The sequence below is a fragment of the Macaca fascicularis genome, chromosome 9, assembly GCF_037993035.2.
Source record: "Macaca fascicularis isolate 582-1 chromosome 9, T2T-MFA8v1.1".
NCBI lineage: Eukaryota > Metazoa > Chordata > Mammalia > Primates > Cercopithecidae > Macaca > Macaca fascicularis.
In genome coordinates this window covers 14083163-14100570 of record NC_088383.1, presented here as the reverse complement: position 1 = coordinate 14100570, position 17408 = coordinate 14083163, and the positions used below count along the sequence as shown (strand labels likewise).

At 46.1% G+C, this 17408-nt stretch overlaps 2 protein-coding genes across 12 annotated transcripts in view; both read right to left on the bottom strand.

Annotated features, from left to right (window-relative positions):
- Window positions 1-17408, bottom strand: part of MCM10 (minichromosome maintenance 10 replication initiation factor) — a 72858-nt gene that overhangs the window by 43656 nt on the left and 11794 nt on the right. For 2 of the 9 annotated variants that reach the window (XM_015455555.4, XM_074001030.1), the window contains exons 1-2: window positions 7610-7690; window positions 4746-4830 (exon numbers count right to left, since the gene is read on the bottom strand). In XM_015455555.4, coding sequence (XP_015311041.3) covers window positions 4746-4752 — 7 coding nt within the window. In that variant the 5' untranslated portion in view covers window positions 4753-4830; window positions 7610-7690. Of the gene's footprint in view, window positions 1-4745; window positions 4831-6989; window positions 7237-7609; window positions 7691-17408 lie in introns of those variants that run through there. The other 7 variants (XM_015455553.4, XM_005564641.5, XM_015455556.4 and 4 more) reach the window with 4 other exon arrangements.
- OPTN (optineurin) overlaps window positions 11455-17408 on the bottom strand; it is a 54538-nt gene continuing 48584 nt past the window's right edge. For all 3 annotated transcript variants that reach the window (XM_065520284.1, XM_074001033.1, XM_074001042.1), the window contains one exon: window positions 11455-11686. The gene's annotated coding sequence lies outside the window, so the exon portion shown is untranslated. The remainder of the gene's footprint in view (window positions 11687-17408) is intronic.

The window sequence follows — 17408 nt, the reverse complement described above, 5'->3', positions numbered from 1 at the left end:
CAATCAGATTTCTTCTTTCTTGATTTGTCTATTTTCTTTGCTCTTTCCCCGCCATTTGGGCACTATCTGTTTATAAAATCAGAGGTATTTAATGAAAAAATATTAAGGGTATCTGACCTACTCTCCTTGTCTGAAATTCAGGGGCTAGAGTCTGAGAGGGTGAGGGCTTGTTCAGGATCACATGGAGAAATAGATCAGTGCAGGAGCTGGGTCAATAAGGAATCTCTAGATCAACAAACCAATGTCCTTTCCACCACTCTACAATCCCTTACCGGAAGGAAAGAGCCAGTAGCCGAACTTCAGGCCTAGAATCTGATGACGGGGCCTAATGCTCAGAGTAAGAGGTTGTATAAGGATTAGCTTGAGTTGCTTAGTCCACAAAGACTCCAAGACTGCACAGTGCAAGAGAGAAGAGACCAGGCAGCGCCCTGTGCTCTAGGTGAGAATGCCACATGCCTCCAAGGAAGCAGAGAGGCCTCCATCATCTCTTGTTCCCATCTGCCAAAGAGGGCACACCTCGAGAAGAGGCTCTGGCTCACCCCACTGGGGGGCACAGGTGGAAAATGCTGCCTGGGGACCCCATACCATTCACTTCGAACCCATCTTCTTTCACAAGAGAACCAGGGCTAATCCCATGATGACTCACAACCCCGTTTACCTGTCACCATCAAAAATCATGTCTTCTCTGTATTACGCTGACTCAATCTCCCAGCCTCTTTGTTCTCAAACCCCTGGGACGTGAAATCTACTACCAGCACGTTTCCCGGATCCCCAGTGGCTCTTACAACAGAAATCTGGCTACCCCTGAAACCCTCTTGAATGGAAAGCGTTTAATAGTTCACACCTCACATGGCAATGTCTGGAATAGTGTTCGGCACGTATTAGGCATGCAGTCATTATTTGTTGATCAACTTCAGGGTCCTGATGTCTTCTTTATCACTGTCACTTTGGAACGATTCACTCTTCTTCCAGATCACAGCTCTCTGAAGTTCATGACACCAGATTCTGGCCTCAAGAACCCCTCATGGCACTGTCATGCGCTGATCATCGTGTGTGTATCATGCAATGCCCCCCGGTCCTCCCTCCATCTCTACTGCTCTCCCCCTCCTGGGGCACTTCAACCCCCACAAGGATGATCCAGCCCACATCTTGGTCGCTGGGTTTCTCATCCACCGCCCATCTTAGCTACCCACTCCCATAATGACTCCAACTCATCACAGCAAAGCACAACTGACCTCTGAGCGTCCCTCTGCGATCCCACTTCCCATCCTTTCAGCCTGCTCACTCTAGTATTCACACCCAGCAGCTCTTCAGCTTCATCCACATGTCTAATCCATCAGCCTACCTACAATGTGCTTCCTGTCCATCACCCCCTGCCCCTAATGCCCTCCCTGTGGATCCATGTTCAACACCATCATCACTGCCTTCTAGAGACTCAGTTCCCTGTCTGGTGAATGGTCCTGGAGAAAGACTCGCTACCAGGCTGACTGGTCTTTTTTGTTTATTTATTATTTTTTCAAGACAAGGTCACCCAGGCTGGAGTGCAGTGTCGTGATCTTAGCTCACTGTAGCCTCAAACTCCTGGGCTCAAGCGATCCTATTGCCTTAGCCTCCCAAGCAGCAGGGACTAGAGGTGCACACCACCATGCCCAGCTTATTAAATTTTTTTTTGTAGAGATGGGGTTTTGCCATGTTGCCCAGGCTGGTCTTGAACTCCTGGCCTCAAGTGATGCTCCTGCCTCTGCCTCCTAAAGTGCTGGGACTACAGGCATGATCAACAAGACCCTTAGCTAACTTTAAATTTTTGCACACCCATAACAAACAGGCATTCAGCACTGCTTAAAGATTCCCACACTTCCCCAATCCATTCGCTTTCCCAGGCTCTGACCACTTCACACTCTCTCCTCAAACCTCCTATGCCCACTCCCCACTCTTTACTCTTAGCTGCTGATCTTGTTCAGAGTAGATAATCAAATAATCTTTTTATTTTTCATTTTTTTTGAGACAGAGTTTTGCTCCTGTTGCCCAGGCTGGAGTGCAATGGCGTGATCTCGGCTCACTGCAATCTCCACTTCCGGGGTTCAAGTGATTCTCCTGCCTCAGCCTCCCGAGTAGCTGGGATTACAGGCATGCGCCAACATGCCTGGCTAATTTTGTATTTTTAGTAAAGACAGAGGTTTCTCCATGTTAATCAGGCCGGTCTCAAACTCCCGACCTCAGGCGATCCACCTGCCTTGGCCTCTCAAAGTGCTGGGATTATAGGCGTGAGCCACAGCGCCCAGCCCTTGGCTTCTATTTTACGGAAAAAATAGATGCAATCAGACTTCCTCATCCTTCACTCCCAACTGTGAACGTATCTTCTCTGCTTTCCCTCCTAGGACTAAGTATCTCGTGCTATTCAGCCAATTCTTCCACTTCCACTCTTACACTGGGTCCCACTCCTCAGCTTCTCAAGACTTCATTCTACAATTACCACCTCTCTGGCTCCTGCATCCCCAATTTCTCCCTCTCCTCGGAAGCACTCCTGTCAGCATACAAATACATTGCAGTGTCTCCCATCTACTAACTACCCATTTATTGTTTTGTTATCTTGCTTCCTCCACTAAAATATAAGCAGGAACATTGATCAACAGTATATCCTAAGTACCATACACTTTCCAATTTCCTCTACACCGGCCAAATTGTGAACCCATGCCAATCAAATGAGATTTTCTTACTAAACATTACGATTTCTTTTTCCTCTTTTTTTTTTTTTGGAGACGGGGTCTCGCTCTGTCATCCAGGCTGGAGGTGCAGTGGTAGGATCTCGACTCAATGCAACCTCTGCCTCCCAGATTCAAGCGATCCTCCAGCCTCAGCCTCCTGAGTAGCAGGGATTACAGGCATATGCCACCACACCAGGTTAATTTTTGTAGTTTTAGTAGAAATGGGGTTTCACCATGCTAGCCAGGCTGGTCTCGAACTCCTGACCTCAGGTGATCCACTCACCTTGGCCTCCCAAAGTGCTGGGATTACAGGCATGAGCCACCACTCCTGGCCTAAACATTATGATTTTTTTTTTCTTGACCTATACTGTTTCCAGATAGATACTATGATTTCTTAGAGAACATGTATCCATTCACTTCCTATTTTCATGTCAATCTCATAGCAAAAAGTGATGCTTTGTATTATATAACCTGCTCTGTAGGCAATTTGCCAATTTTAAGAAACAGGAAACTACCATGATACCATCGGGCAATGAGTTTCACATAAGAAATAACTTTTTTTTTTTTTTTTTTTTTTGAGACGGAGTCTCGCTGTGTCTCCCAGGCTGGAGTGCAGTGGCGTGATCTCGGCTCACTGCAAGCTCCGCCTCCCGGGTTCATGCCATTCTCCCGCCTCAGCCTCCCGAGTAGCTGAGACTACAGGCGCCCGCCACCACGCCCGGCTAGTTTTTTGTATTTTTAGTAGAGACGGGGTTTCACCGTGTTAGCCAGGATAGTCTCGATCTCCTGACCTCGTGATCCACCCGCCTCGGCCTCCCAAAGTGCTGGGATTACAGGCTTGAGCCACCGCACCCGGCCAGGAATAACTTCTTATCTGAGGGTTTATTTTCTGTGGTTTTGATTTTCCATGGTCACTGTGGTTGAGGACAGTATAATGGATATTTTGAGAGTGCAATAGATACTTTAGAGAGAGACCACATTCACATAACTTTTATTACAGTATATTGTCATAATTGTTCCATTTTATTATGTTGTCCATTTTACTATTGTTATTGTTATGGCCTAATTCATAAATTATACTTTATCACAGGTATGTATGTACAGGAAAAAACGCAGCATGCCTAGGGTTTCGTACCATCCTCGGTTTCAGGCATCGGCTGGGAGTGTTGAAACGCATCTCTCAGGGGCAACGGAGGGCCACTGTGCATCACAGTGTGAGGAATTTCAAGTTTTTTTTTAAAGGGCAAAGTGTAATACGTTTGAATTTTTTAAAAAAATCCAGTTTCAGATTATGAGTTCAATTATGCAACTAGATCTCTTCACAACCAGCACAATCATTTTAATTTTTTAAAAATAGAAATGAGGTCTCACTCTATTGCCCAGGCTGGTCTTGAACTCCTGGGCTCAAGCAATCCTACCACCCCGGCCTCCCAAAGTGCTGAGATTATAGGTGTGAGCCACTGCACCCGGCCCAGTACAATCATTTTAGATGATTGCTAATTAGTGCAACATCTCTTTTCTAGGTAAACATTTTGTATACACCCCTTGCAAAATGAACAAAATTAGAAAGGATTATATTAATAAGAATTTAAGTCAGTGCTACACTAAAATCGCTTCAACAGATTTCATTATCAAATGTAAATTCTGAAGTCAGACTGCCTGGTTTAAAGCCCTGCTCTGCCAGCTTGAACTGTGACAAGTTACTAAACATCCCTGTTTTCCTGCCTATAAAATATGTTTGCCCGAGGACTGAATCAGTTAATTTCCATAAGAATCTTGGAGCAGTGCCTGGCCCACTGTACACCTACCAGCTATTGTAATTATGAAAGACAATCACTGTTGCCAGAAGAAATCTCATCTGATAAAAGCAAGTAACATTCAGTGACCTCTGTGAGATGTGAGATTGCTTCAGAACCTCTAAGACAATACCTGAGGGCTGGGGAGCATTTTCACCATTTCACAAGTGGAATAAATAACAAGTCCATGGACAAAAGGGTAGTTTTCCTTGAAACAGAGAAACAGAAAATTGCCAGGCCTTACCATCCATGCCGTCAAGAGGACAGTTGTGACAGGAAACTTCAAAGGAGGCTCAGGTGCCCAGGAGATGAGCAATGTAGAATCTTGTCTGTGTGAAATCAATATTAGAAACGTCACTTTCGATTCTTCTCTTTCACTCACAACACACACCTCCAACAAACCCAGAATCCTACCACTCCTCTGGGCTCTAACCTCAGAATTCATCCAGAATCTGACCACGTCTCGCCTCCTCTCTCCACACCACCAATGCCATCTCCCTCCCTGGATGTAACCAGCTCACTTTTACTTGTCTTTAAACTGAGGTTACAGAAATTCACTGAGATGCAGAGCAGTTTGTATCGCACTAAATTACATGGATGAGATCAATTATGAGGAAGAACTATTGGGGTTGGCTGGGCACGGTGGCTCAACGCCTGTAATACCAGCACTTTGGGAAGCTAAGATGGGCGCATCACTTGAGGCCAGAAGTTTGAGACCTGCCTGGTCACATAGCAAGACCTGGTCTCTTTTTAAAAAATGACACACACACACGAATTATTGGGGTCGATCTAAATTAGGCTATTCTCTCATTTTATTCACTGTAACACACCTGACATCTGCATTATCCACGGCAGCTTACTGTGTGATTCTGCTTAGTCGCAGCCTTAGTGACAATCATGATTTTGATTCAATACTGTCAGCAAAGCACAGAGAAACAGCACAGCTAATTAAGACAAAGTTGTATCACTCTGTGCACTTCTCTTTTCATTTAAGAAGATTTTTTAAACTGCAAGAAAAAAAGGATAAATTTTTCTAGGCTCTTATTTAACTTACATGTGCTCTTTGGCAAGTTCAATGTCAAAGAACTAATTACAGTGATTACGGTGCTTTCTTTTCTTTTTTTAGACAGGATCTTGCTCTGTCGCTGGGGCTGGAGTGCAATGGTGCCATCCGCTCACTACAACCTCCGCCTCCCAGGCTCCAGCGATTCTCCTGCCTCAGCCTTCCAAGTTGCTGGGATTACAAGTGTGCGCTACCACACCCGGCTAATTTTTGAGTTTTTTGTAGAGACAGAGTTTTGCCATGTTGCCCAGGCTGGTCTTGAATTCCTGACGTCAAGTGATTCGACTGCCTTGACCTCCCAAAGGCGCTTTTTCTTTTTTGAGACAGAGTCTCTGTCACCCAGGCTGGAGGGCAATGGCGCAATCTCGGCTCACTGCAAACTCCGCCTCCCGGGTTCACGCCATTCTCCTGCCTCAGCCTCCCGAGTAGCCGGGACTACAGGCACCTGCCACCAGGCCGGGCTCATTTTTTCTATTTTTAGTAGAGACGGGGTTTCACCTTTTAAGCCAGGATGATCTCGATCTCCTGACCTTATGATCCGCCCGCCTCGACCTCCCAAAGTGTTAGGATAACAGGCGTGAGCGACCGCGCGCGCGCGCGGGCTTTTTTTTTTTTTTTTTTTGAGATGTAGTCTCACGCTGTCGCCCAGGCTGGAGTGCAGTGGCGCGATCTCGGCTCACTGCAAGCTCCGCCTCCCGAGTTCAAGTGATTCTCCTGCCTCAGCCTCCCAGGTAGCTGGGATTACAGGCGCCTGCCAGTACACCCAGCTAATTTTTTGTATTTTTAGTAGAGACAGGGTTTCACCGTCTTGGCCAGGCTGGTCTCCGTGATTCGCCCACCTGGGCCTCCCAAAGTGCTGGGATTACAGGCGTGAGTCACCACGGCTGGTCGTTTTTAAAAAATTCATTCAACAAACATTTCCACGGCCCCCTCATGTGCCACACACTGGGCTATCTACTGGGGAATCTATTGGACAGTAAGCTTCCTGAGGGTTAGGAGCAAACTGTCTTGTTCAAGTCTATAACCTGCCTCGCCTTCCCCCAAAATGAAACTGTGCACCCTCCCTCGCCCTCAAATCCAGGGCCACTGACAAGTACTGTGGTTCCATCTCCAAAACACTGCTCAAATCTACCACTTCTCTCCAACTTCACTGCCAGAACCCTAGGCCAAGCCACCATCAACCTTTCACCCGATGACTGTGTTAGCTTTCTATGCTGGTCTCTTTGTCCCCCTGCAATCTATTCTCCATACAACAGCCACAGCAACCTTCCCTTTCCTTAGTAACCTTTTAGGAACATAAATCAGATCATGGGGGTCCCTTCGTTGAAATTAATGATTTTTCATTGCCCTTAGAACAAAATCTGCAAAGCCTGCGAGGCAATGATACATATTCTCTCTCCCTTTCCAAGCTTTCTACTCCCTTACCTTTTCCACAATCCACCACGTCCAATTCTACCCACCCAGACACCCAAAACAATGCTCCAGCCGGGCCAGCCCGTTTCCACTTTCTGGAACACACTAAGTTGCTTTGAGGTCTCAGGCTCTGTCAGAAGAAAGCTCCCCCCAGGTCCTTATCGCCCTTCAGTCTCCACTTATTCATCTTTCTGAGACTTTCTGGACGACCCTGAGTCGTCCACTGTCGTGCATTTGTTTATTGCCTGCTCGTCCCTTTAAACTGTAAGCGCCGTGAAGGCAGCGTAAATGTGATCCCAGCCCTGCACATCATCTGCGTTCAATAATCATTAGCAAATCATGACTACAAGAAATCAATGAATGAATCAATGAATAAAAGCAAGCCCAGGCGGCAGGCACTTGGCAAGCACTTAAAAGGCTGCTTTTAAAAAGAAGAACCCGGTTCCTTAGTAGACGGCCGGCGACTCCCAGCCCCCGGCCCGGCCATGCCAGCCCCGCGCGGTCCCGAGCTGCCGCCAAATCCAGATCGCGCCCACCCGAGCTCCCAAGACCCCGCGCCTCTCGCCCTCAGATCCCTTGCACCCCGCGCACAGACATGCGAGGCGGCCCCGGCCCCGCCGCCCGAGGATCACCCGCATGCCTGGGGTCTGCGCTCCTCACCCGGTGCCGGGACGCCTTCTTGGTCCACAGACTAACCCGCCAAAATTCCAACCGGATTCCGCCCCTGCCTTGACGTCACACGCACGCGGCTGTGGGACCACACTGATTGGCTACGTCAGCGAACCCCAGGCCCTCGCGCAGAGCAATCGGATTGGTTTACGTCATTGGGCGCCCTCTTTGTTGAGGGCAAGGGCACTTCCTGTCGGTAGCAGCCAGTCTCCTTTAGGTAAAATAGAGTGTCTGGCGCCCTCTGGTGCCTGGAAGTTTAAGTCGTCCCACCCAGTATTTTTCCTGTGGTCAAGTCCCACTCCTGACGCTCTGGGACCGACTGTTCCTTTGTCAGCCTTGTGTCCATTCGAAATGTTTGGGCTCAGGACCAAACAGATACGGTCCACTTTTACCCTGTCTGGCCTTGGGGAAGTGACTTATCTCTCTCAGTTTCCCCTTCACCATCTGTGCAGTGAGCGAAAGGGTAGATGACATCTTTTACACTGAAACCACCATTTCCCGAGTAATTCCTGGTCCATAGATTTTTGGGACTTCTAAGGGGCGTCAGGGCTGAAGAGAACTTATCAGCAGACCATATCTTTCACAGAATTTTTTGCAGTAAAATGCAGACCTCTTTATGTATTTACATTCTTAAAAATAGTGTTTGTACATAATAATAATAACATAGTTTCTAAATGCAGAATAACATTTAGCTTTTACATAATTTCAAGGGATTGATAGCAGAAGAGACTTTGACGGACCAAATGACCACTTTGAGTCTTCCCACCCCCCCTTTTCCTCCTTGCAGACACTATTCAGGTACTGCAGTTCCCCCACTAATAATCCTTTTGGTATAAGATCGTATCTCTATCCACTATCTACTTTCATTGTCAGAACAATTAAAATCGACTTTAGGAAGACTGAAGATAAACAGTCCTGATGCTATCTACGTTGACTTTTTTCCTGTGTCCTAATGGAGTATTACTGCTCCATTTATGAGCTCAGCCCTATTATTTACGCCTATATTATTTAAATCTATATTGGCTCAGGAATAGGAATAAAACCATTTCTGAGAGCTGCTAGTGTGAAAAATTCATAGTAATAGAGGAACTGTAGCAATCAAGTTGCAAAAGTGTGTTTAAATGCATCACTACATCTAGTTATTTTAAAAAAGCTTCATCATAGATTTATTCTTAGCCATTATGCAGAAATTCCTTGACCAGTTCTGATCAGTACTCCGAAGTTCTTTTCTTCACCTTGACTGTCCAGGTCCTCTTTGCATCCAGTTCCATGCAAGGAGTCAGAAACAGAACCAATCTAAACCCGCAAACCTTCCTTAAATGAGGAATCAAGCACTTCTTATTGGAATTAGTATAGTGGTGACGTTGAGAAAAGAAGTGGAGGTGAGTTTGAGAAACAATTAGGCAAAGAGATTTTTTTAAATCCATTGAATGTGGCTTTTCCAGGCCGATAGCGCTCACACAAACATTATGAACGTTCCTAAAACCCACCGGACTTTCTATAAGAAGTGTGGCAAGCACCAACCCCACAAAGTGACACAGTTCACGAAGGACAAGGATTCTGTGTATGCCCAGGGAAAGCGGTGTTATGACAGGAAGCAGAGTGGCCATGGTGGGCTAACTAAGCCGATTTTCCGGGAAAAGGCTAAAACTACAGAAGACTGTGCTAAGGCTTGAGTGCGTTGAGTCCAGCTGCAGCTCTAAGAGAATGTTGGCTATTAAAAGATGCAAAGCATTTTGAACTGGGAGGAGATAAGAAGAGAAATGGCCAAGTGATCCAGTTCTATCATGTTTTCTTTTATTATGAAGACAATAAAATCTTGAGTTTATATTTTAAAAACATCTATTGAATGTGGAGATATTAGCGAGAAGGGAGCAGAGAGGGAATGGGGAGAGAGGTTTAAGATGACTGTTTCTGATTTACACAATAGGGTACTTTTTGAGGTTGCGCACTGAAGTAGGAGACACAGGAAGAACGGAACAGGTTTAGGGGAGAAGATAGATTTAGTTTTCTATTTCAGAATGAGAAAGGCACGGTAGCCAAACCCCAGCTTGATCTCCATATCTGGGGTTCTAAGGAGTGGTCTGTACTCTCCTGAGAATACAAACGAAGGCCAAAAAAGAACAGCTCTGACAGTCATCAACATCTATCTAAAATGAAATCTAAAGCAAAGAGCCCATATTGCAGTGGTCCTTAACCTTTTTTTTGGGCGGTGGAGGGTGTTTATCACAGAGCCCTTTAATATCATAAAAGTGGGCCGGGCACGGTGGCTCATGTCTGTAATCCCAGAACTTTGGGAGGCCGAAGCGGGCAGATCACTTGAGGTCAGGAGTTCGAGACCAGCCTGGCCAACATGGTGAAACCCCATCTCTACTAAAAAATACAAAAATGAGCCAGACTAGTGGCGCATGCCTGTTATCCCAGCTACTCGGGAGGCTGAAGCAGAAGAATCGCTTGAACCCGGGGGTCGGAGGTTGCAGTGAGCCGAGATTGGCCATTGCACTCCAGCCTAGGCAACAAAAGCAAAACTGTCTCAAAAAACAAAAAAAAAACAAACGAAAGAGGCCGAGTCCCTCCTGCTCCCTCTAGGAATCAAAATAGCGGCGAGGGAAACCTGAAGCCATCCCGGAGCCTGAGCTACTGACAGGAGAGGAGAGGAGAGGGCAGCGGCGGCGGTAGGAGGAGGATGGGGCGGGGTGCTGACCCCGGTGCCCACGGCGGTGCTGGTGGCGGAGGCGGGGGAGGCGACGGCAGCGGTCCCTGCGGCAGCAGCAGCAGCGGCGGGAGGAGCCTCCGGGTTGGTTGAACTGTGGTTGCGGAACCCATGGAACACGAAGGGCAGACTGTATAATAAACCCTTTAGGATCCTTGCTGTGTAGTTCTTACAGAATGTACAGTCCGTGTCTCTGGCTGCCCACAGTCTTTCACACTTCCAGTGGTATGCACTGAAGTAAAGTCTAATGGCCCTGTTCTCATAGAAATGAATGAAAAGAGGCACCTGGATCCAGGGTTGAAGCTTCCTAACGGCCTCTGGGATTATACTCTGGAGAACCTGCAGATGGAATGCCTGAGTGACTGAGGAAAATGGGTGCTAATGCATCTCATTATCTTCATTCATGTTCCCCGAGGGTAGGGGGAAATTCACAGGCCCAGTAGACTTTGATAGGAACGTCATCCTATTCTCAGCAAGGCTGAGAATTTCGGTTGCAAACCGAAATTGTATAGCCTTGACCATGGCCATAAGAAACCACAAGACAAAAAAAAAAAAAAAAAAAAAAGGAGGACTTCTGGCCCTGCCACCTTAATTAAGCGTCGAAAATCTGATAGGTCTGCCGATCATGCCAAGCAGCTGCGAGAACTCCTCTCTGGGTGGGATGTTAGAGACGTCAATGCTTTAGTGGAGGAATATGAGGGAACGCCAGCATTAAAGGAGCTTTCTCTACAAGCCAGTTTGGCTAGGCCGGAAACCCGGACATTGCAGAAAGATATGAATGATCTTTATGAGTACAAGTATCGTACTGATGTAGATTTCATATTTCAAGAAACTTGTTATTCTGTTCATTGTGCCATTTTGGCAGCAAGGTGTCCATTTTTTAAAACGCTGCTTTCTTCCTCACCTGAGTATGGGGCAGAGATAATAATGGACATCAATACAGCTGGTATGAAGTTCTGGTTTTTAATTTTGATTTCTAGAATTACGTATTTATCTTCCAAACTGAAAACACAACTAGAATAGTCTATGATTTCAGTGTTTGGGATGTTACAGGGTCAGTTTTTTTGAACCTTCAGTTATGACATCTGAGACAGATTGAGCATCATTATCAATGCGGTTCTTTATTTACTATTAAAATCATGCATTCAATACTACAAAAAAATACATATATATAAAATGAAGTGATGGGGGTTTTTTCCTCCCAGAAAAATGCACACTCATACACTCAAGTTTGTGTACGCCCTTTCAAGGGATACGGGTGTTCTCCTGAAGCCCATCTACAGACACCTCTCCAAATTAAGAACTTCTGGTGCAAAACGTCAGAACCCTGGGGAGCACAAACATTTGAGGGTTAAGCAGCTGAAGCAAAGAAGAGAAGCCAAAGACAGGAACCAAGTGGGAGCAGTCAGGGTAGATCAGAAAGCAGAACCGGCCCTAGCCTGAGGCAAGAGGGCACCCTGGCCTGGGCCTGCCCTTTGCAGGGCCCAGCTCTCCTCCTCTTCCAGCTGCACCCCTCCCTCAGGATGACCAGTCCCAGGGCCAAGGGGATGTATCCATCTGGATCCTGGGCAGCTCCATGTGGTCAAAGCTCTAGGTCCTAGGACCCTGGGATGTTTCACCCAGACAGCCCTGAGCCTGCTTCAGAGACCTGTGTGGGCCCCTGTCTCTGGTTGTCATTCCAAGGAGTGGCCATTCTGTGTGGGTGGAGGGTTGAGTGAGGGAAGGGAGCTTGGACAGCAGTCTGGGGTATCCCTACAATTGGGAGAGAGGCCAGCAAAGGCTGCACAGAACTCAGTCCTGGTGTTACAGGAAAGGGGTCCTGATCCAGACCCCAAGAGATGGTTCTTGGATCTCACACAAGAAAAAATTCAGGGTGAGTCCTCAGAGTAAAGTGAAAGCAAGTTTATTAAGAAAACAAAGGAATAGGCAGGGCGCCATGGCTCACGCCTGTAATCCCAGCACTTTGGGAGTCCAAGGCGGGTGGATCACGAGGTTAGAAGTTCCAGACCAGCCTTGCCAAGGTGGTGAAACCCCATCTCTACTAAAAATACAAAAATTAGCCAGGCGCGGTGGCGGGTGCCTATAATCCCAGCTACTCAGGAGGCTGAGGCAGGAGAATCGCTTGAACCCGGTAGGCAGAGGTTCCAGTGAGCCAAGATCGCGCCACTGCACTCTAGCCAGGGCAACAGAGCAAGACTCCATCTCAAAAATGAAAAGAATGGATATTCCATAGACAGAGCAGCCCTGAAGGCTGCTGATTGCCAATTTTTATGATTATTTACTGATGATATGCTAAACAAGGACTGGATAATTCATGTCTCCTCTTTTTAGACCATATAGGGTAACTTCCTGATGTTGCCATGGCATTTGTAAACTGTCCTGGTGCTGGCGGTACTGTAGCAGTGAGGACGACCAGAGATCACTCTCGTTGCCATCTTGGTTTTGGCCGGCTTCTTTACTGCAACCTGTTTTATCAGTAAGGTCTTTATGACCTGTATCTTGTGCCAACCTCCCATCTCACCCTGTGACTTAGAATGCCTTAACCATCTGGGAATGCAGCCCACTAGGTCTCAGCCTTATTGTACCCAGCTCCCATTCAAGATGGAGTTGCTCTGTTTCACACGCCTTTGACACTGGTAGGAAGAGAAGAAGGGTTTGCAGGGCTGGGGCCCACTTCTCCTTAAGCTGTTATGTTACAGTGTGAAACTCCAAGGAGATTTGTTAGTTTTACCTATAAACTTACAAATTTTACACATAGAAGATGTGGGCCTATGTCTGTATTCTTGCCCCGGGGCTTTTCCGATGTAAAGGGGTGGGCCTGTGGGAAAATGATGGTACAGGACACCGGGGAAGGAGAGTTTTAGGAAGGACATGGCAAACGTCACTGCAGCAGGACAGTGGTGCATCCTGGAGCCTGGTCTCTGGGTCAGCAGCAGCAGTGTCACCCGGGAACCTGTTAGAACTCGCATGCTGGGCCTCATTCCAGAGCCTCAGAAGCACTGACTCTGGGGTGGGACCCAGCATTGCATGTTCTGCCTTTGGAAGGTTTCGTCGCTGTATATATAGCGGTGGTTCATACTTCAGAGGACATCAGAATCACCAGGAGGGCCTTGGAAACATGGTGCAGAGCAAGACAGTGAAACAGGCAGGAGAGGGGAGAAGGTGAGTTGGCCTCAGGCCTCCTTCCCCCAAATGCCTCTGGCTTATATTGCTAAGCCCCTCTCCTTGTCACTTCTGCCAATATGGGGAAATTCCTCATCCCTGCATCCAATTATCCTGCCTCTTAGACTGTGTCTCTTTCCTCTGGAACCCATCTACTCATCTACATCCTTGCTATGGCAAAACCCCGTTTCTACTAAAAATACAAAAATTAGCCAGGCATGGTGGCGGGTGCCTGTGGTCCCAGCTACTCGGGAGGCTGTTTTGTTTTGTTTTGCAAAACAAAACAAAACAAAAGCTGGGCGTGGTGGTGCATGCCTGTAATCCCAGCTACTCAGGAGGCTGAGGCAAGAGAATCACTTGAACCCGGAAGGTGGAGGTTGCAGTGAACCGAGATCACACCACTGCACTCCGGCCTGGGAGACAGAGAGAGACTCCGTCTCAAAAAATAATAATAATAAAAAAAAAGAAAAATTAGCTGGGTGTGGTGGCAGATGCCTGTAATCCCAGCTACTCGGGAGGCTGAGGCAGGAGAGTTGCTTGAACTTGGGAGGCGGAGGATGCAGTAAGCCAAGATCATGCCATTGCACTCCAGCCTGGGCAACAGAGAAAGACTCTGTCTCAAAAAATAAATAAATAAATAAAAATAAAAATAAATAAATAAATAAATAAATAAAAGCTGCAACTAGGTGTCATATCCATTTTCCCCCACTGAATTAATGATGGCATAATACATTTACTATTTCCTTAAAAATAATCCAAGTTGGCCGGGCGCGGTGGCTCAAGCCTGTAATCCCAGCACTTTGGGAGGCCGAGACGGGCGGATCACGAGGTCAGGAGTTCGAGACCATCCTGGCTAACACGGTGAAACCCCGTCTCTACTAAAAAATACAAAAAAAAAACTAGCCGGGCGAGGTGGCGGGCGCCTGTAGTCCCGGCTACTCGGGAGGCTGAGGCAGGAGAATGGCGTAAAAACCCGGGAGGCAGAGCTTGCAGTGAGCTGAGATCCGGCCACTGCACTCCAGCCTGGGCGACACAGCGAGACTCCGTCTCAAAAAAAAAAAAAAAAAAAAAAAATAATAATAATAATAATAATCCAAGTTAGCCCTTTCCTTATGGGTCACATGGAAGTGTTAACCAATCTTTACAACCACCTTGATTTTCTGATGCAAACATAAATTTTAGGTGTGTTCATATTAAATAATCTTATAGTTCAAAGTTTTTTTCATTAAAAAAAAAAATAGACTTAATTTTTTTTTAGAGCAGCTTCAGGATTACAGAGAAATCAGCAGGAAGTTCCCGAATAGCCCCTTCCACACACACACAGTTTCCCTTCTTACTAACATCTTGCATTAATGTGGGACATTTGTTACAACTGATAAATCAATATCAATACATTATTGTTAATGACAGTCCACAGTTCATTAGGGTTCACTCTTTATGCTGTACAGTTCTATGGGTTTTGACAATGGCATCCACCATTACAGTCTCCTACAGTGTGGTTTCACTGCCCTAGAAGTCTCCCTCCCCACAATTCTTGGCGATCACTGCCATCTCCATAGGTTTGCTTTTTGCATTGTCAGATGGTTGGAATCATACAGAAATCATACTTTTTCAGAATGGCTTCTTTCACTTAGCAATCTGCATTTTAAAAAGTGCAAGGAGGCCGGGCGCGGTGGCTCAAGCCTGTAATCCCAGCACTTTGGGAGGCCGAGACGGGCGGATCATGAGGTCAGGAGATCGAGACCATCCTGGCTAACACGGTGAAACCCCGTCTCTACTAAAAATACAAGAAAATTAGCCGGGCGAGGTGGCGGGCGCCTGTAGTCCCAGCTACTCGGGAGGCTGAGGCAGGAGAATGGCGTGAACCTGGGAGGCGGAGCTTGCAGTGAGCCGAGATCGCGCCACTGCACTCCAGCCTGGGGCACAGAGCAAGACTCCGCGTCAAAAAAAAAAAAAAAAAAAAAAAAAAAAAAAAAAAAAGTGCAAGGAATTCCACCCCAAAATATGACTCCTTGGCATAATGAGCATTTTGAATTAAAAGCCCTTACAGATTGATAGGACTTGGAAGAGACTTTCCTCCTAGCCACACGAAGACCTGACAGATCCACCAAGAAGAACAAGGGTTTTTTTCTCCCATGTTATTTCATTGTCTATTGCAGGAATGATAATCAAGAATGTAACCAGACTTGGACTAACCTTTTTACAAAATGTCTCTCAGGCTCATTCATTTTCCAGAGAGAAACATTTACAAGTCAGTCTCTGTCCCCCACTAAGTATCCATTCATCCTCCCTAGTAATCAATTACTACCCCTCAACAGAATTACCCATATTCCCCATCCCCACCTCCCTTCCGGCATGAGGTTATGTAAGTATTTGGGCCCCACTGGGATACTGGGTAATCACTCTGTGATTCTCTCCACATACATGGCTAAATAAATTCGTATGCTTTTCCTATTTATTTATTTGTTTTATTCTATTTTTGTGAGACGGAGTATCGCTCTTATTGCCCAGGTTGGAGTACAATGGCGCGATTTTGGCTCACCGCAACCTCCACCTCCCAGATTCAAGCAATTCTCCTGCCTCAGCCTCCCAAGTAGCTGGGATTACAGGCATGCCCCACCATGCCCGGCTAATTTTGAATTTTTAGTAGAGACGGGGTTTCTTCATGTTGGTCAGGCTGGTCTCGAACTCCTGACCTCAGGTGATCCGCCCACCTTGGCCTCCCAAAGTGCTGGGATTACAGGCGTGAACCACTGCACCCGGCTTACCTTTTATTAATCTGCCTTTCATTTCATCAGTTTTGTAGTTTTCCTCATACAGATCTTAAATGAACACTCTGGAATACCAAAGTATTCCATTTTTGGGTACTAATGCAAGTAGTACTATGTTTTATATCTCAAGGGGCAATGATTCATTGTTGGTATACTGGTATTGGTAATTCGTATCTTGTCTCTTTTTCTTAGTTAACCTGGCTAGAAGTTCATCAATTTTATTGATTATTTCAAACCACCAGCCTCTGTTTTCTCTGTTGATTTCCTGGTTTGTTTCATTAATTTATGCTCTAATTTTTACTATTTTTTTCTTCTGCTTATTTTGTACTTTGCTTTTCTTTCCTAGTTTTCTAGGCGGCAGCTTCTATTACTGATTTTAATCTTTTTTCTTTTCTACATATATATTCAATGCTACAAATTTCCCTCAAAACACTGTTTTCTCTGAATCCCACAAATTTTAATAGGTTATATTTCATTTAGCTTAAAATATTGCTTGAGACTTCTTCCTTAAACTATGTATTGCTTGTAGGTGTTTTTTGTTGTTGTTGTTGTTGTTGTTGTTGTTTTGAGACGGAGTCTCACTCTGTTGCCCAGGCTGGAGTGCAGTGGTGCAATCTTGGCTCATTGCAACTTCTGCCTCCCAGGTTCAAGCAATTCTCCTGCCTCAGTCTCCCAAGTAGCTGGGACTATAGGAGCACACCGCCACACCCAGCTAATTTTTTTGTATTTTAGTAGAGACGGGGTTTTACTATGTTGTCCAGGCTGGTGTCAAACTCCTGAATTCAGGCAATCTGCCTGCTCGGCTTCCCAAAGTGCTAAGGATTACAGGCATGAGCCACCATGCCCGGCCTGTAGGTGTATTGTTTAATCTCCATGCATTTTTGGAGTTTCCAGCTCTCTTTCTGTTATTGATTTCTCATTTAATTACATTTTGATGTGACAGCATACTTTGCTTTCCATTGTTTTAAATTTGTTAAGCTGCATTTTATGGACCAGAATGTGGCCTATCTTGGTGAATATTCTGTATGAGCATGAGAAGAATGTAAATTCTGCTATATGCAGAGTATGAAGTATTCTGTAGGTGTCAATTAGATCTAGTAGACTGATAGTGTTTAA